The 20,889-nt window shown below is 37.2% G+C and overlaps 1 protein-coding gene across 25 annotated transcripts in view; it reads left to right on the top strand.

The window, feature by feature from the left end:
* The window catches only part of CELF2 (CUGBP Elav-like family member 2), a 974,186-nt gene that overhangs the window by 925,840 nt on the left and 27,457 nt on the right, over positions 1–20,889 (top strand). For 21 of the 25 annotated variants that reach the window (XM_052000334.1, XM_052000335.1, XM_052000330.1 and 18 more), the window contains one exon: positions 19,918–20,049. In XM_052000334.1, the coding sequence (XP_051856294.1) occupies positions 19,918–20,049 (132 nt within the window). The remainder of the gene's footprint in view (positions 1–19,917; positions 20,050–20,889) is intronic. The other 4 variants (XM_052000329.1, XM_052000326.1, XM_052000323.1 and 1 more) reach the window with 1 other exon arrangement.

The raw sequence follows: 20,889 nt of genomic DNA, 5'->3' as shown, positions 1-20,889 counted from the left end.
AGAAATGGGGGGGGAAATATAGTGATTGTTCTGAGAGCACTTTTATGAGGAAGAAGTAATGAGTTGGACCTGGAAGGATGGAAAGAAAACAGCTAATCAGAAAGGTATTCCAGATGAGCATGGGAAATTATCAGAAAATAATAGATAATCCAGTTTGACTAAAGCATGGAAATGATCAAACAATTTGAGCTAAATCAAAAAAAGGATTGAAATCAGATTGTGAATAAGTTTAAGGAATTTGGTTTTTATTTAATAGGAAGTAGAAAACACTGATAATAAGTAACATGATAAGAATTTTACATTAAAAAAATGCCCCTAGCAATAGCCTATAGGGTGGAAAGGAGTAGGGAGAGATTGTAGGAAGTTAAGAAAGTATGGAATTATCCAGGCAAGATCCCAAGTCTTTATATAGTAAAATGGAATGAGCACTGGGGTCTAAATCTTACCTTTTACTCTTATTGGCTATATTAGCATGGACAGATCATTTAACCTCTCTTTGTTCTTGCTGTTCAGTTATTTCAGTCATGACTTTTCATGATTCCATTTGAGGTTTTCTTCACAGAGTGATTCGCCATTTCTTTCTCCAGCTCATTTTACAGATGAGTAAACTAAGGCCAGCAGAATTATGTGACTTTTGCCCAGGGTCACACAGCTAGTAAGTGTCTGAGGACAGATTTTTAACTCAGGAAGGTGGGTCAACCTGATCCAGGCCACCTGACTGTCCAAATCTCTCAGCCTTAGTTTATTCATTTAACAAGTAGAGTAGTTATAGTTCTTAGCTCCTAAGAGTGACATGGGGACTCGAATGTGATAATATATGTAAAATACTTTGCAAACTATAAAATACATATAAATGTCAGTGGTAAAAGTAGACCTGATTGAAATCAGAATGATGCCCTAAATATATTTTTCAGCCCTGTGATTATTGTATTTATTCAGAAAAGTACTAGACTTTTTCCATAGTTCTATTTGAGAATTATGAGCTGAGTATCTTTAAATGAGATCCTTTGAAAACATAATAATAATAATAAAGGACCTTTATGGAATGCTTTAAGTTCAGCAAAATACTTGCCCAATATACTTAGAAATGAGATTAAATTTGAATGTCCTGCCTCCGATCTGACACTCTATCCATTGTGCCATCTACCTGCCCTGACCCTATCATAAGTTATCCCATTTTGCCAAAAAAGTTAAAAGAATACATAGCTAGAACAAATGTAAAGAAGGATTGAAACTCCATTCTTCCTCACTCTAAGTTCAGTTCTTTCTATTCACCTTCAAATTGACTATATCCATGAGATGAAATTTAACATGATCCTACCTCGTATCTTAATTTTCTATTGAAAGCAATTATCTAAAATAAAAATTTTCAAGTTAAGGCCAAACACAAGACATCATTCATTAAAACTGTCATGGCAAATCCCCCAATTGTCAAAATGTCGGAATTTTCTTGAGAGCTAGAGAGCAGTTACAGTGTTCACAGAAAAAATTTTAACAGCTGCCTCCTTTTCATACCCCAGGTCAGTTCAATACATATTTCTGCAGTCAGCAGTTCAAATCTGTCATAGTGACACTGTTACAGACCAGTACACCCACCTCTCTGTCTTTGATTTGGTTCCCAGGTGACCCCCAAATAAGCATCACTTGTAGGTGGATATTCTAGGTTGACAGCTTTCTTCAGAATGAATCAATACAGATCCACGTTTGAATGTATCTTGTGAAGGTTGACTAGCGAACTACTTTGGTGCCATTCTGTAGAATAAGTGCTGTTCTATACGCTTAGATCAACTGAAAGGACCATTTCATTTTCAGAAGAACCACCTGCCCTCAAATATAGAATTTTGAGAGGTATCCTACCCAGCACCATAGGAGTGAAACAAAGCCACATTTTGTTTCACAAAATATTCTTAACCTGGAAATGTCATCATTTCAATGATGCAAGCTAATTAATTGGAGTTTTCTCATCCAGATCCTTGTGATCTCCGTTTTCTTCTTTATCCACCATTTGGGAGAGGGGGAGGTTACTACATAGTTGGAAATAAGGGAGGTGAAATTCTCTCTTTTCTTCTTCCCTCGCCACTTTTACAAGCCCTTGGAGGAGGGGCAGAATAAAAGGCAAATGTTAAAATGAGGTGTCTTGATTATCTGTGGATTTGAATTAGCCTTGCTGTCATATTGCCCTCTTCCCTCATTACCACAGATAAAAGAGACTTGACAGCATGTTACTTGCAAGTGAGCTGCCTTTCTCAGCATTTTCTGCTTTCTCTCCAGAAGTGGTATCCAAGTGTGTCTCTTACTAGAATCACTTTGGGGGTCACATGAAAGATTTATTGCTGTGACATTTCACTTTCTGTTAACCAACATTAACAGAACTAACAGTAAATAACCTTTACTACAAGTGAAATCCCATGATGAGGTAAATAATCCCCAAGCCCATCCAATGACCCACTTACTTAAAGTAATATTTGAAATAACTTAATTTTAGCTTGGCAAAATAAATCAGACATCCCCTGGGAATTTGCTGTAATGACAACTGCCTTCTATGCTGACCCTTTCTGATAAAAGTTTTCACCATTTATTTATTTCCAACATTTAAAAAAGCTTTTTATTAGTTAGATTTAGAGAGAAAAAAAACAGTCCATTTCTTCCTTTTCAACTTTGTTTCACAACATTCCCATAGAGAAGAAGAGCAAGAAGTCTCTGATTCTGGTGTACCCGTTAGGGTAAAATGTAGTGGAACAAAAAATGTGGTGTTTCCTACTGTCCAGCGTGAATTTGACACTTCTACATTGTGGTTTCTCAGAGAAAGTATCTAAATATGAAGGAACAATGAACAATCGTTTTTAGGCATTTTGGTACTGAGAAGAACTATTTATGAAAAAGGAATTCCACTTTTGTTTACACAAGCAGTCTTCCTTTCTAATAAGTGGCTTCTTTTTTTTACAGGATACCAATTGTCCTGTTTTTGAGATATTGTGAATTTTTAAAAACAAAACAAAATAAAACCCTTCTCCTATCCCAGATGGATTCTGTTATTTGTACAGAATAGGAAGCTTAAAGTAACATTCCTCTTGGTATTTACTTCTTGTAAGAGCCAGGATAGAAGTTTAAGAAAATCAGAAGTTGACTGGTCCAAATAGAACCACAGCTGATTCTCTAATTCATTACAGCTTCCTGGTCTGCCAAAGGGTCATCAGTTCCTGCCAACAGCATGGCTTCTGAATGCTAGATGGGCAGCCTCAAATGGTTTATGAGACGCCCCTGACCTAGAACAGACTGGAGTCCTTAATAGTCCTGAACTAATTTAAAGCTTAATAAAGCTGCACACCTGAGGGGGTAGAGATATTTATGGTTCATCACTTCACTTGCTTTATGCAAGTAAATTCTGCCTGCGCCCTGAGCTATGATTATTATAGTCCTTTGGGGCAGAATATCCTGCCATGCCAGTAGCTCATTCAATGCTTTGTTTCTTTTGTTTTTTGGTAGGATTTAAAAAAAACTATTTTAGTTGGTTTATTCTTTCTTTCTTTTCTTTTGTTTTATTTCTTTTATTCATTCAATGAGAATGGGAGCTATCTTACAGTTATTTTTCACTAACACACTATTTAAGTAAGTTTTCTGGGGTTTTGTTTTTGTTTTTTGCATATACATTTGAATGAATTCAAAGAATATTTATTTATTACATATTCATATTGCTTGCATAGGTCTCAAAATAAGTCTCCTATTTGGGATGCTCTACTTTTGGGACATGCTACATAGAATATAATTACCATATGCCATAACCATATCTGAAAATATTTCTCATCATCTCATGCTCAAAATATGTCTCTCATTATCATCTTCAAAAAGCATTTTTAATGAAATGATCAGTCCAGCTAGGTAATATAGCAAGAGGATGACATTAATCTGCTCCTATTCTCTAGAGGCTTCCAGCGTAAGGTAAATACTCACACAGACATGCCATTCAAAACATATAAGCAGCCAAATCAGAACATTAAATTCCTATATAATTGGACGGCAAGATATTTAGATTATACATCAGTCAGCTTAGAGAGGATGAAGAGGTAAGTACATACCTGGAATGGAAATGAAAAGTCTCAAGACGACTAAAAGAAAGCAGTCAATTACTCTTTGAGCAGCCTGACAATCACTCTCTGATGAAGCTGGGAAGGATTCTGGCAACCTCACTTCCAATAGTCATTCTCTTTTGTATTTTTTCTAACGCATTGAAGCAGGAGTCAAGAGACTGTGTGAAAGTGGGTAAGTCATTTCATCTGTAATTCCATTTTCACATTTATGAAATGTGATAAAGCTTTTGTTACCTGTGCATTCTTCACTGAAACATTTTCAAAATTTCTGAATTCCTTAGAAAGACAGCACTAGAATTCTCTTTTAACAGAGAAATTATAATTTCATTTAAAAAAGTAATCATGACTGTAACTGTTACATATAGGAGAAATTTTTGTTGTTGTACAGATATAGGCTAAATTAGATGGCCTTTGATATTCTGTGGTTCTATTAAAGTACAAGATAGCGTTGTTTTCAGACTAAGGCATGGATCCTGCTCTCTATCCTCCCTAAAAATATACATACATAAGGAAATGAAAAGCAATTCAAACAGAATCAGGTATAGGGATAGACAAGGTGGACTGCTGCCTTGGGTATAACACATTCATGGTAGGGGTAAGGGAAAACACAAAAGATACTTTTTTTAAAATATTAGTTTTTTTCTAAAAAAATATACATATTTTTAATGCCAGAAAATTCTTTTCTCTATGACACATACATATTTATCCCCTTATGAGTACACTGGTCTACTTATTGTACCTTAAATATGACATGCTATCTCCATGCTCCAGGAACTGGCTGTACCTCTTGCCTGGAATACTCTTCCCTCTTCAAATCAGCCTCTTAGCTTCCCTGGTTTCCTTTAAGATTCATCTCAAATCCCACCTTCTGTGTAATCCCACCTTATTTCTCAGCTGCTAATGCTCTCACATCCTAGATCATCTTCCTTCTCTCTATATAGTTATTTTCATATTTTTTTCTCTTAGAATGTGAGCTTCTGGAGAACAAGAATTGTTTTTGTCTTTCTTTATATCCACATAGTAAATAAATGTTTACTGACTGATTGGCTATCGTGAAGGCTGAAAGCTTCCTGTGGGCAATAATACACAAGACACACGATTTTCAAATTAGGGAGAGGATGATTTTCAGACTTTGCTCTTGTCCTAATTCTAATTTCAGAGGAGAAAATAATGCCCCTCATTAAGCACGAGTATAAATGAAGTGAAAACACTCTCTCTTCCCCCAGTTCTTCCTGTTTGTTGCATTGCTGAAGACATTGACAGGGGAATTTTCCACATTAGTTCAGATTTGACTTGAGGTTACAAAACCAACATAGCCTACTTACCAAAGACAAAATGGAACTCTTGGGTTAAATGGAGCAAGATAACAGTATCCAAGCAGGGTTTTCTTGTAGTTATCACCATTCAGGGTCATGTACCAGGGCCCTTGGAGAGTTATTTGCTTTTATTTCAGGAAATGTGCTGGATTTGGGCTCTGCAAGGAGCCAGAGAGAAGCCTGTGGTTGGCCATTTACAATGGAGGCAGCCCTGCTGGACTGCCTGCTTAAACAGATTGAGACTGGCACGTACAACTTCAGAAATCTGTATCTGTGCTTCATGATCTTTTGCCCTTTGCCAAGCCATGGGGCCATCACATCCCAAGAAAGATCTGATTCTTAGCAATCTGGGTTACACAGAAAACCCTCCACGGGATTCAAGTACTATTTTGATTTAAGAAAGGAAAAAAAATGCAAATAATACTTGAGCTGCCCCTTGGTGAAGAGGGATAAGGTCAGTCTCTTGATGGGCACCGTTTCTCCCTAAGAACACATCTGTCACCTATCAGTTGACTGGATCCACTGTGAACAGTGGTCATTAGGAAGAAAGACTAGAATGTTGTCCATGAGTAGGAACTGGAAATGGCCAAGTTAAAAACCACTTTCCTACTTCCCAGGTTCTAATCTCATGAGTAAGCCACTGCATTTCTGTCACACTAATATCCTTTGCCAAGAATGTAGAACTTTATATACACAGGAAAGCACATGAGAGATATCATGACCAGCCAAAGGCTAGACAAGGGGAAGAGGACAGACTGACTTCCCTTGTTGTAGAATCACATAGACTAAGCTTATTGCACAATATTTGATCCAACAAGCCCCCATCTCATGTCATTGTCTTCAGAAGCACTAAAATAAGGTGAGAGAACAAGGTACCTAACCTAAGGAGAGATGATGAAAAGGTTTTCACCTGGAAAATATACCTAAAAACAGTGCAAACAAATCATTGGAAATAAATGGAGGAAAAAGCAATGAAGGACATGGTAGAACTGTTTGGGGCATTAATGCCCATTTATGGACATATACATAGAAAGACAGGTATATATACACATATTCATACATGTAAACATGCATAATTAATATGTAAATATAAATAATTGCATATATTTATGTTTATATTTTATATTTGTTATATTTTATTATGTATTATAACAACATATATATCTTTTATATATTATATTTATAAATAATTATATATTTTTTATTTATATTATATATAAATTATATATTTAACTTCCAAAGGTAGTATGAGGATTAAAAGTAGTTTCAAATTAAAACATAATAATAATTATTATTATAATTAAATAGCATTTTAATATTTGCAAAGCACTTTACAAATAATATCTTATTTGATCCCCACAACAATGTAGAGAAGTAGTTGCTATTATTATCCTCATTTTACAGATGAGGAAACTGAGGACAATAAAGATAAAATGAGCTACCCAGCTAATAAGTGTCTGAGACTGGGTTTAAATTCAGGTCTTCCTGACTCCAGGTTTAGCATTCTATACACTGCACCTCCAAAACTATCTCTTAAAAAAAAAAAAAGAAAGAAAACAAAACAAAACATTGTTAATTGATTCTTTAGAAGCCTAAAGGATTTCACCTATGTTCATTTTTAGAAAACTACCCCCAGTACAGACTCTAAAGTCTTTGACTATAAACTGTGTCTTCCCCTTGGCCTAGTACAGGCTCCTATTTAATAATTGTTGGCAGAATTGCGTTATTTTCATCTGACTAGTGCTGCTCCCAACTGTGTGAGAACTGAGTTGCATCAGGAAGAAGGTAAAAGATACATGTAGAGGAGAAAATACTTTTTTCAAAGAATGGGATAAAATACCACAATATCCTTTCTCTATCATCTTTTGACAAACATCTTTTCCTATCCCATCATTCCCACTCAAGCAAATACATACACACATACACACACACACACACACACACACACACACACACACACACCTCAAAAACACAAAAGCCCGTCTCTTCTGGGGAATAAATTAAAAATGGAGGTGTGGTTATCATGGAATAATTAGACCCCATGGGAGTAGAGATGCTCTGTGTTTTGTTAATGCCCCCAAGTTGTGATTAGCTAATAATGATGGGGCCTCTGTCATTGCTTAATTATTCTACCTCCTCACAATGTTCCCTGCACAGTTGGAACACAGGAGCCAAAATCATTTCAGGCAGACAAGCAACCACAGGCTCCAGAGTCCTGTGTATGTTTGGTCAATGCAGGCAATTTTCTCTGTGTTTACAATTATTTTATTTCCTAAACCACAAAGCCGCTGCGCTTTCACCACCTAATTGTTCCATGGAAAGCATTTAATGAATGCACTGAAGGCAGGTTTTTGCTGCCTTATGTGACTTTTTTTGTTGTCACTGTTAGTGTGGCTTTTTTTTTTTAATCTATTGCCATCCAGGGGGAGTAGATCTGAGGAAAAAGTGAATTTAAGAAGCAGTTTGAGGAAGTAGATCATACACACATACACTTCCTGGAAACCACAGTATGTTGCCTAATAAGCAATAGAGTGCTGAGCCATAAAGAACTTAAAATTAATTCATTTAATAAACATTTACTAAGTTCCCAATGTACGCAATGCACTATACTAGCCTGGAAATTCAAAGACTTTAATTCCAGTTTTGCCACTTGGTAACTGTATGATCTTTGGCCAATTATTAAATCGCTCTGAATGAACCGTTCTTTTTGAGATATGGATAAGTTAGAGAGGGTCTAAAAGAAGAGTATCAGGGTAGAGAAGAACCCCGAGTTCATGACATAAGGAGAGCTGAAAGGAACTAGGTAGATTTAGCCTGAAGAAAAGACTAGTTAAGAGAAATTTAAGAGAGCCATGTTCAAGGGTCTGAAGGCCTGTCAGTGGAAGATTAGATTTGTTTTGGGTGGCTCTAAAAATTTGTCATGAGAATTTGGGCTTGACATCAGGAGAAACATTGCTGACAATTAGAGCTTTCCAAGAGTGGAACATCTCGCTTTAAGAGGTCATAGATTCCTTCTGCTTGGTGAGAAGGGAACAATCCCCTGTCAAGTGTGTCAAGAGAAAGAAATTCAGAAAGCAGAGGATGATAATTAATATTTATATAATGCTTACTATGTGCCATGCACTGTGCTAAGTACTTTATGCATTATTATCTCATGATTCTCATAACATCTCTGGAAGGTGGGTGCTACTATTATCTCCATTTTAAATATAGGGAACTAAAAGCAAACAGAGGTTAAATGACCTAAGGCTGAATTTGAGGCCTCCAGACTGTCATTGTAACCCCTAGCTCACCAGAAGGAAAATTGAGAATACTGGATAAGGACCAACAGAGAGATTTAGTGTGATACTGTTATGGGATTCTTGCTAAATAACAGAATTTTAGTAGTATTCCAGTTTTTGCCTGAAAGTTTCAAATGAAGGAAAATTTTATTTCTCAAGAACTCCCATCCTATTTTTGGACAGCTCTAATTGTGAAATTTATTCTTCCATCAAAAATGCCTCTTTGACATTTTCTCTTTTCTCTGAGTTCTGTCACTTAGAAACAAGCAATATATCTAATCTCAGTATATTCTAGATCTGGATAGAAGGAGAAAGTATCTGATATGTTCTAAAAAGTTTATAAATTTGCCTTAAAAACTATGAAGTATTAGTAGGTCACAACAAAAATCTGTTCATCTGCTAGAGTTCACCTGCTTTATGTGAGGCAATTGTTCTCAAGTCTTTATAGATCTGGGACTGCCTTTTGTTTCTTTGTTATGCTTTGCATTAGCAAAAATTGGAACATCCATTGTAATTCTGACCTACATCATTAGTTGGACTTTGGGGGCTATTCATACAACCAACAGATGGCATCAGGGTTTGTATGGAAAGCTTGATAGTTTGGTTTTTTTTAATTGATGGAAGATGAGTCATCATGGACTTTTAGAGCAAAGCAAGACCTTAATATTCAACTATCCCAAGGTGCCACCAAAAGAAGAACTCTTTATTAACCTTAAACACTTGTAGTGACTCAGAACTCACTACCTCCTTTATAGAGAAATACTGTTCCTTCCAGTTGTAGCAAAAAGTACATTCACTGGATTTGGAATTATAAAACCTGGATCAAAATTCTGACTCTACTCCTAACTAATCATATGACCCCAAAAAAATTCATTTCACCTCACTGAGACTCAATTTCTTTAGCTAAAAGTTATAATAATAGTATACCTTCTTTATGGTACCATTGCAAGAAAAGCATTTTATCAATGTTAAGAGTTTCACATGAGTTTTTGTTTTGTTTTGTTTTGTTTTTTAGCATTATCCATTTTCAAAAGCCTTGATGGCAGCAAAGCAACATTGAGGAAACATTTATCTCTGTAAACTTTTATCCATTGATTATGGTTCTGCCAGCTGGAGCAGGATTCGGTAAATTATAGCCACAAAGGCCAATCCAGCCTGCCACTTGTTTTCATATGACCCATGAGTTTGAATATTATTAATTCAGGAGCTATACAAAAACAAGTAGTGTGCCAGATTCAGCCTATGGGCTGTAGTTGACTAATATCCTGCTTTAAAATACCATATAGTAAACCCATCCTTTCTTTCACATGACAGCTTAGCAAATATTTTCAAATAACTATCATGTTCTCATCCTCCTACTCACCCACTACCAATTTCTCCCCTATACTAAATATCTTCAGGTTCTCAGGGAAGCAGCATGGGACAGTGACCAACTGCATTATATGGTCCCCTTCTTCCTCTTGATCTATGAACCCAGGATCCTTCAACCATTCCTCAAGTGTCGTGATTCTCAAATATATCACTTTCCTAATTTGCTGCCTCTGCCTCTGGGTACACTAAAAATCTAATGTTTTTGTCTAAATGAAGGTCAGGTTTTATAAGGAAGGTACCAAATCTAACCTGCAGTTAACTTTTTAGGCAAAGGATTTCAGGAATTCTTTTCTGGATCGGTCCAAGATTCATAAGTTTTCCACTATATTTCTAAATTTGCCCCTTTGCAATGTACACACATTCCTTCGAGGGATCAGGAAAGCAAGTCAAAATCTTCTTCCACAGAATGACTCTACAAATACTCAAGGAAGTTATGATATCTTTAATAAGTCATCTTCCTAGACTATATCTTTTCCCTCCAACTGTTATTCCTAAATGACTTTCCTTAAGCACAAACTTGACTCTGTTACTCCCCCTACTCAATTAACTTCAGTGGCTCCCTACTATTTCTAGGATAATATGTCATCTCCTCTCTTTAACTTCTAAACTCCCTCACAGCTTGGCCCCAGCATATCTTGTTATTCTCCTTCCTGTGCTCTTCAATCCATTCACTTTAGCCTTTTCTGTTCCTCATATGGTACTCCATCTTCAATCTCTGAAGCCTTTTACCAGTCAAATAGAGAATATCTCTTCCTTCAAGATGAAGCATAATCACCACTTTCCACATAAAGCCTTTTCTCATCCCCTTGATAGCTAAAATCCTCCCCTCTTTAACTATCTTGCATTTAACTACAGTATATTGATTTAGATTTATTTTCTTTATAGTCTATATAAACTTAAATATGTATTTATTAGGTCTCTTGATTGAATCCAAGTTTCTTGAGTGTGGAATTGTTTTATTCTTTGTTTCAATCTCCAGTGCCTGGCACATAGTTTGCACTTCAAAACTAAATGTATTGAAACAAAATAATCCCAAGACTTTTCACCATTTTCATTTTTCTTCTTGTATCTTTCCTTCAAGCCTGCCTTCAAAAATGGCACTCCAACCTATTTCAGTCTTACAGGTTAGAATACTAGTGAGGCCATTATTTGTTAGTGCTGAATATTATGTCTTTTTTCCTGTAACTTAAAGTTGCACTAGTTTTTTTTAGTAATGAGAGGGAGAGAGTTCCCAAGAAGAAGTAGGGGATGACAATGTGTTAGATGCTGCAGGTAGGTCAAGGAGAATGAGGGCAGAGAAAAAAGCTGAAAAATTTGGCAATTAGTAGACTGCCACTACTAATTTCAGTAGTAGTTTCAGTATTGTAATAGGGTCAGAAGTTAGACTACATTGTGTTGGGGTTGGAAGTTCAGAAAGTAAAAACAGATATTTTTCCTCTTAGGACTTTAACTGTGGGCAGGGGGAAAAGAGGCTTAGAATAAGAGCTTAAGGCAATAAAAACAGGAGTTCCTTTCTGGTATGGGCTTGAAATAGACAGTTTCCCTTTGTGGAAGCAGACCAAAATAGGAGCAACACTAGACCACCAAAAAGTTCATTTCGACTTAAGTTTAAGTAGTTTGGTGATACAGTGAAGAGAGGGCCAGAACTGGAGTTAGAAGGACCTGAATTTAAATCCAGCCTCAGACACATACTAAATGCTAAATGTATGACTCTGATAAAGTCACTTAACCCTGCTTACCTCAATTTCCTCATCTATAAAATGAGCTGAAGAAAAAAAAAAATTGTAAACCAGCCCAGTCTCATTGCCATGAAACCCCAAATGAGATCACAAAGAATCAGACATGACTAATCAACTAAACACCACCACTACTAACACTAAGGTCCACTTCCAATTGGCTGTTATCCAGAGGGATTTTAAAGGTAACTTCCCAAGGTTATCATTATATTCATTTTTGATGACAAAGATCCTAACAGTCTCCCAAACAACGGAGTCTATCGAGAATTAGGAGGTGGGGAAGGAACTCCCATGACATGGCCCTACATCTCTACCCTGAAGGTGGGTCCTTTTCCTCTAGAGACCATGGAAACCAAGGAGTCTGTTTTGTGTTTGTTTTTTTAATGCCCACTATATCTGATGTACTCTCTCGTTCAGGCAGGACTTCCCCACAGCCCCAGAAGACTCAGAATGATGTCACAATTCTGTCCTCTGAATAGCTCTTTGGGAAACTAAATGATGGGATATAGGTTAAGACCTGAAAGGGACCTCAGAGACCTTCTGAGAAATCTCCTCAAGTTTACAAATAAGGAAACCAAGGCCCAGAGTGATTAAATGATATTTTTAGTTGTATGGGGGCCCCATGGTGATAGAGGTATAGCCACAAGTCTTAAAAAGTACACAGGTGCCCACATGCAAACACAGGTTGTACAAAAGGACAAAAAATGGTGTTTGCCAAATGGAAACAAGTAATGTAGCTCTCATGATCTTTTCACTTTCTGGTCAAAATGTCCATAGGCCAGTTGCTCCCTTTCAACTTTTGTACAGCAGCTATAACCTTGTTAGAAGTAACAGGTTGCCCTCTGGTAGAAGCAAGCAGGATCAGCCTTCATTTCCCGCCTACTCTAATCTCTTCTCACTGTAGCTTCTTTGTTTTAGAAATAGAAGTAACCTTCTACCAAGGACCATGCTGTGGGTGATTATAGAGTAGCATTTATAAGCCACCCTTCTGAAATGCGTCCTTGGCATTTTCTGAAATGGTTCAAGGAAAGAAATACAGGATGCAGAGCCCAGCTGAGGCAGAAAGGGAGATTTTAGGTGGGCAGAATGCAATTACCCCAAGCAGAATCTTGCCAGGCTGCCAACAGAGAAATTGGAAAATATGTGTGTTGGTGGTATTTAATTTGTGTCTGCCTATTGTGTCTAGGGTCCCTCTATTGTACATCTGTTGAACATTCCATTTTTGAATACTTTATTAAGATTGGCTGGGTTGCCTGTTTCCATTTCTAAAGTAGGAGCTCATTTGTGAAAATTAGGAAAGATTTCTAGAGGGATCTGCAAGGTAAGAGATTCCAGGAGCAGTGCAAGGGAGTACATGGTTAGAATACCTGTTCATCCCAACTAAAACTCTAAACTCAGTGGCCACTTTTAAAGGCATTGCCAAGGGCTTAAGAACTACGAGGTTTTTCATTTTAATAACACAGCATGGGGTAGTAGAGAGAGAATTGACCTTTGATACATAATTACTTGAACAAGTTTTTACCTCTCTGTGTTCTAGGCAACTCTCTAAACTTGTAAGTTGCAGAGAAGGTATGGATCTAATAATAATGATGATGATGGTGATAGTCATATTTGCTATTATGTTATTATATAAAATAGCTTTATATATTTAAAAGCTAACATTTAATATAGTACCTACTATGTGCTAGGTACTTAACTAATCGCTTTACAATTATGATCTCATTTGGTCCTCACAACAACCCTGAGAGGTAGGTCCTATTATTATCCCCATTTTATAGATGAGAAAACTGAGGTAAACACCATTAGTAAGTGTCTAAGGCCAGATTTTAACTCTGGTCTTCCCTACCTACTTGAGGCCTGGTGTGCTCTCTGCTGAACCACCTACCTGCTCTGATAGAGAGAATTTCCTCCCCTGGGAGTTCCCTATACTTCTATCTCTCAAGGATCCATAATTTCACAAGTCACAATCTCTCTCTAATTGTCCAGAGTTTGTGTTCCATTGATACAATTTTCAAGAACCCAGAATCCCCTCTTGGTTTTTCCATTTCTCTGTATTACAACCCTTTATTGCCTAGGGGTCACCTATATTCAAGAATTCTTGATATCAAATCCTGCCTTTGCTAGCCAAGCTGTCCAACCACAGGCAAGTGGTACTTAGCCTTTCAGTGCCCCAGGAAACTCTCCAAAACTGTCAGTTGCACATAAATTGCTAGTCCAGTAGCCATGGAGAGAATGTTTCCATGTTTGTAGATGATGGATGAAATGATTTCACAGTCAGGTAATGAAATAAGGAAATCCCAGGACTGGATTAAATAAATATAGCAAAAAAAAAAAAAAAAAAAAAAAAAACTGACTTCAGGTTAAGGGCTCTGGGTTCAGATCCCACCTATCATCCTGCATATGCCTTATAATGCAAGATTGTCCACCGAAGAGTAGTATATGACTTTGATACATAAACTCCATGACAATCAGTTCTGGAAATCTGAAAGGGTCAAATCTTCTTTGAATCATATAATTCATTAAACCTGGTAAAGTTTCCAAACGTTCATGAATTTTTTTAATTATAAAATTCAGTTTTATTAAAAACTCAAAACTTATTTTTTAAAAAATACAACTCAGTCCACAGTCAATAAGCATTTATTAATTACCTATTAAATGCCAGGCACTGTATTTTAATTTAATTGTTTCCTTTTATAATTCCATATATTTTATTATGTGCATTTTAAAACAACATTCTGAAAAATCTATAGGTTTTACCAGACTGCCAAAGGACTCCATAGCCTCCCAAAAGATTTAGAATTTGTAGTCTAGAACCTCCCTCTGTTCTTACAGAAGAATGGAGATAAGACCAGTGGAAAACAGCTGGCAGGCTTTAGAGGTTTCTCTTGTTAACAGTTATCTAACATCTTTGTGGACTACCTGATCTTAAGGTAGGGATGCTTTGCTATCTGATGATTACCTAGGATCCTTTTAATGCTATTTGCATGAGGAGCAAGAATATGATCTAGCTTGGTTAGCAGTTATTTAGTTATTAACAATGGAAGGAATTTTATATAAAGTTAAAGAAGGAAAGACCTTTCTCTTAATCATTTATAATTGACTTCTATTTTTAATAAGGTGTGTAAAAATGAGGGATTCTTTTCTTTATTTATGCTTGAGGTCCACCTGGGGTCTTGTATGTGCTCTAGGGATAGCATAGGATTGTAGAGGAAGAGCTGGAAAGGAACTTAAAGGTCACTGTGTCTAATCCCCTCATTTTATAGCTGAAGAAACTGAGGCTTAGAAAGTTTAAATGATTTTTCCAGTCATACAGCTAGATCTGAGGCAGATTTGTCCATTTTTTAAGAAATTCAGTGCCCTATCCATTATATTATGTGTAATTCTGTCATTCACTTCTTTTTACCAGCCATAGCCCCACCTGAGAGCCCCAACTTTTTTCTCTGTCTTTTCTCATTCATACCAGTCTGACTTGCTCTTTTTCCACTATTCTCCTGGGGTTGGACACAGGGTGACCTGCTTACAAAGTGAGATAAGAAAAATTTCAGTGCAGACTGAAAAAGTAATGAATTCTGTGCGAGAAAACTGGATGCTACAAAAATGCAAGTCACGGAGGCTAAGTCATTAAGCCCATTTGGTGTGTTTCTGTGTCTCCAGCAATTACAGTAAATGCAGGCAGAATGGCAACATGATGAGAGAGATTTCTAGCCATGTTAGAGGTCAGTCCTCAGGCTTTCCAGGAACAAGGTGACATTACCAACTATTAGGCAAGCTATTCTTCTGCTGGGCAATTTTTACTTTTTTTTTTTTTTGCTAGTGCCAGGAGGAGACCAAAAAAGATACCAGTTCATAAAGTCTGTTAGTATTGGTCAGGTTTCATCCAAGGGACAAGCAATCAATAGGAAATCTCCACTAACTAGCAACAAGTCACATTTCTCCCATCATTTGTGCAAATGTCAGCAGAGCCGGGCAACTTCTTCTGTCACAAGTGAGTTATTCCAGTATTCTAGATGAATGTTAAAGTCACCTGACCCAACTGTGTAGGATCTTGGATTACTTCAGAACTAGCCTAATATGGATAGACACAAGCCTTTAGGTCAAACCATTGGTAATTTGTGAGGCAGCCCCCCTTCCAACTGAGTTAAGAGGTTCAAAATGCAACAGATGAACCAACTAAAATATAAATGAAGTTTTTAGACATCCCAAGGAAGAAAAATTGGGACATACAGAAATAGATATTGCTGGATGCTCTGAATTTCACCTTGAGAGTGCTGAGCAAACTCTGATGCTATTTAAGAACCTTTCATCACCTTCTTTCTTCCTCCTTTTCCTCCAAACACCATTTCTAGAAGACCATGATTCCAGTCAAATAGTCATCAAAGATGGTAAGTACAAGGAGAAGGAGGGAGCAGGTAGTCTACAGTAAGACTGTTGACCTAAGGTCACTACATCCTTGAATGCAAGATGAACCAGATTAAAATGTAATTGGGAAATATTTAACAGAATAAATAAAAATTCAATAAGATTTATGTACATTTTAAGACTAGTGGGAACCCTTACATAGGGATTAGTGTTTCTGTTTCTATTTGAATGGGACAGCATGGGTCTACATGTACCAAATTGATTAGAATGCTTAGGTGTTATTACTTTAATGTAGTCCTTTGAAATAGACATTCACTTATCCAGGAAAAGTAATAAATGACAGACAGATAAATAGAGCAAATGAGTATTTACTGCTTACCATGGCACCATACTAAGATAAGATTACTCTTTTAATTATTCTACTAACAATGAAAGGAACAAGCTGATTTTTCTTTTTTTTTTCCTTGATAGTTATCTTCTTTTAGACTTTTGATATATATATATGCTGCCCATAAGGCTGGCCAATTCTGATGACCTTGTTGATGCATGATGAAGCATTCTTTAAAATTATAAAATCATGCTTTAAAATCATTTGGACATTAACCTATAGGTGTGACATTGTTTCTATGGAACAACCTCCTCTCCCCACTCCATGATGTTACTTCACCCTAGATCATGTTTTCATGATACCACTTAATTAAGTTGCTTCCATGGAAATCCATCAGACAAGCATTAGAGGATTTCTTAAATCTTTGAGTTATTGTTAATTAAGTTCCTTACTGTTTAATCTTTCTATCATATACATTGTAAAATCAGGAGTCATTTTTTCCAGATAAAATTTTCATTTGTTCTGGACTTTCTCAGTCAAATTTGTTCTCCTTCAATACTGCAGAGAGTCACAGAAAGCTCCACTGCTATTACAGACTCAGTTATATAAAGTGTAGGTTATCCAGACTCCCTGGGCCAGAGAATATTTTGGGTCATTGGAAGTTTTACTAATCAAAAATAAGCAACCTAGATAGGATATATCACCAGAGATAAAGAATAGACAGTGAATGAATATTAAAGGCACTTTATATTACAACATCAGTTTAAAATATTCACAACACAGTCTCAAAAGAAACTCATTTACTTCTCCAGATAGCCATAGCAATTTCCTTTCGTATTAGAACTCTAACAACTGGGAGGTATCAGTAAAGCCTTTAAATGAAGGTGTCAGATAAGCTGAGCCTTGAAGGACAAGGATTCTGAGAGGCAAAGGCAAGGAGAAAGTTTATTCCAGTCACACGGGATCCCCTGCACAACTGCACAGCAGTATTAGAATGTAAAGTTTGACAGATAGCTGGTAGCCCAGTTTGCCTATGATCCAGGGTATGAGAAGGAAAATAGTATGAAATAAGGCTAGAAAGGAAGGTAGGAGGAAATTGTGGAAGGCTTTAAATTCCAGGCTGGCGAGTTGGTATTTTCCAAGATTCAATGAAGAGGATTGTCATAGGAGTGTGGCTTTAAACTTGAAAAGGGTCTTAGAGATCATTAAATCACTCTCCTTCATTTTACAAACCAACCCTTTCATTTTCAGGTTTAGCATACAAAGACACAAAGGTAAAGACACTTGTTCAAGGTCTCACCTAGAAAATATCTCAGGAAGGTTTTGAATTCAGGTCTTTCTGACTCTAAGTTCACCACTCATGGGGATTTCCTTCAGCAGCCCAGGAACATGAGTGGGGCACTTGGATGGAGAGGTAATCCCAGACTGAGTATTGTCAAAGAACTCTCAGATCTCAGTAAAGTCTCTAGTGAGGGATATATAGTTCAAGACTTTACTCTCTATCCCTATTATGTACCAAGACTCTATGTTATACCCATAAAGTGGCACAATAGATAAATCATTGAGCTTGGAATGAGGAAAACTCGGATACTTGCTAACTAGGTGACTCTGGGCAAGTCATTTAACCCTGCCTGCCTCAGTTTCCTCATCTGTAAAATGAACTGAAGAAGGAAATGGCAACCAGTCCAGTATCTTTGCCAAGAAAACCCCAAATGATGTCATGAAAAGTCAGACATGGCTGAAATGACTCAACAGTATCAACATTTTGCCAACAGCTACATTATAACAGTGATACAATGTCAGGAATAGCTTTGGAACAATATAACCAATTGTCTTTTAGCTCCTTTTGTTACAGATTTTTTAGGAATAAAAACTTGAAAGATGCTTAACTGATTAAGGTACTTCAACAAGTACTTATTAGACATCAACTGTTTATAGGACATTGTGCTGAACATATATAATCCCCACTCTTGAGAAGCTAGGAAGGAATTATATAGGAGGAAATATAATGTCCACAAATAACTATATAAAAGAGAGACATAAATGCAAAAGAGAAATCTAGGTTATGTACAAAAAGAAAGCTTTAGGGACGTGGCAATTAAGTTGGATTTCAAAGTGACTTCAAAGATGGAGATGCCAGAAAACAGGGTAGAGGAAAGTCCATTCCAGGAAGGATAGAATGACATGAACAAAGGCAAGGCAGGGGTGAAAAATCCCACTTTGAAAGGAGAATAAAATAGGTGAAAAAAAGTAATGGGGGGGGGGGGAGGGAGGGCAGCTAGATAATGCAGTGGGTAGAATACCAGCCCTGAAGTCAGGAGGACCTGAGTTCAAATCTGGCCTCAGACACTTATCACTTCCCAGCTGTGTGACCCTGGGCAAGTCACTTAACCCCAGTTGCCTCAGCAAAAAAAGAAAAAGAAAGAAAGAAATGGGATATGATGTTGTAAAGGTATTTTTAGAGCCAGACTAAGAAAGATCATGAATGCCAAGAACTGAAGCAATATTTTATATAGTTAGCAATGGGAAATTTCTGGAGGAGTGGAGGGAGCTGAGCAGCTCGTTAGGAAGACCATTCAGGCAGTGTTATGAAGGATGAATTGGGAAAGAGTTAGACTAGAGTCAGGGAGAGCAATTTTGAAGCTATTCCAATAGAAAAGCAAAGTCCTAACTAGGATAATTATTTTGGAGGTGGAAAGGAGGGGACTATTATGAGAGATCATGTCAAAATAGAATCAGTAGTTTGAATGCAATAGTTAGGGGAAGGATGCTGATCAGGCAGAAATAAAGAGAAGGTTATCAGCCTATATGGTATATAAGCCTATGATGATGGTACCATCTATGTTAATACAGAAGTTAGGGAAAGGAAAATATTTTGAGGAAAGTTGATTGAGTATAGCTTGGGACATGCTGAATAGGAGGTGCCAGGGAAGCAGAACGCTCAGAATAGCTTAGGAGTAAAAGAAAATTCATCTCCCAACCTGCTGGTTGATGCATGATTTGTTCCTCCTCATATTCACTGTTAATGTACTTTTCTTACTGACCAGCAATGATTATTTTTCATTGGCATTTACAGTCATGGCATAGTAGTTCAAGAGTTAGCTTTGGAGCCAAGAAGACCTTTGACACCGACTGGGTGAGCCTTTTTTATCAGTGAAATCCCAGGCCTGGTCTTAATCCCCTCACCTTCACTGTTATCAAAGTATTCTTATCATCAAGACTAAATACTTAAATTGCTGGTTTAGGCCTGTGCATATTTTCTGCTTGTGAAAGGTAAAGCCAGACTTTACATGTTTACATATTGTGATTTAGAAACTGATCACCTTGATCTGCTGTAATGATGACTAATTTTCATTAATTTTGTACTTTCTTCCCTCCCTCCCTCCCATCCCATTTCCTTCTCTTTGTCTCTTTTTCTTTTTCTCTTTTCCCTTCCAGTGGCTGCTTCAACTCCCAATTCCACTGCTGGTGCAGCCATGAATTCCTTGACCTCTCTGGGGACTCTGCAAGGATTGGCTGGAGCCACCGTTGGACTGAATAATATTAATGCACTAGCAGGTACCATAAACAGTGAGTATTTACTGCTCTGGTGGACAGCCTTCCCCAATATTGACCATGGGAAAATAATTAGTTATAAATGATCTCCAAAAGGGTGAACTGTAACTGGGGATGGAAGAAAACATGCTTCAAATGGTAGAAAAACTGAACCTCAATTTTTGTGGGGTTTCTGTTGGGATTTTTGTTTTGTTTTGAAGAGAGAATGGTGTAGTGGGGGAAAAACTCATGATCAGGAAAGTTGAGTTTGAATTCTTCCACTAACCGGACATTGTATAACCTGGGGCAAGTCACTTTATCTCAAAGTCCTCAATTTCTTTATCTATAAAATGAAAGTCTTGAAAATTAAGTTTCCTTTAAGGGACCTACTGATTGTACAATTCCATGATTCTGTGATAATTGTCCAGAAAAAGAGAGAGAGAGATTTTTAGAAAAGGAAATGACCCTCCTTGCACAGCACCTGCCACAAGAAATAAATCTAGTCATATGTATTAAGCAAATTCTTCTGCCAGTCAATCAGTAGCATTCATTCTCCACAGGTGCACCATTTTACTCTGGCTATTTATAGTCCATAGCCAGAGGTAATCAGATATGGGCTCCAAAAATACTCTCCTGGCTGCTCCTAAGGCAGTCCTTCTTGGAGTCCACCACAGAGTCTCAGGGATTTTCTCCCTGAGCAGACCACCCAACCAATCATGGAAGAAATAGGGCATGGAGAAGTGCCAATTTTGGACACCACCAGTCTCTCAGGTCAGGCTTTAGACCCATGCTGTGGTACTAGACATCGTCTTTCACTGAACACTGCTCCTGTCTCCCAAGCCTCAAAGAGTACACTTTTGCCTCAGGCTTAATCCC

Source organism: Antechinus flavipes, chromosome 5 (assembly GCF_016432865.1).
Source record: "Antechinus flavipes isolate AdamAnt ecotype Samford, QLD, Australia chromosome 5, AdamAnt_v2, whole genome shotgun sequence".
Classification (NCBI taxonomy): Eukaryota; Metazoa; Chordata; class Mammalia; order Dasyuromorphia; family Dasyuridae; genus Antechinus; species Antechinus flavipes.
The sequence above is the reverse complement of the archived record's forward strand: the minus strand, read 5'-3'. Positions and strand labels throughout refer to the sequence as shown.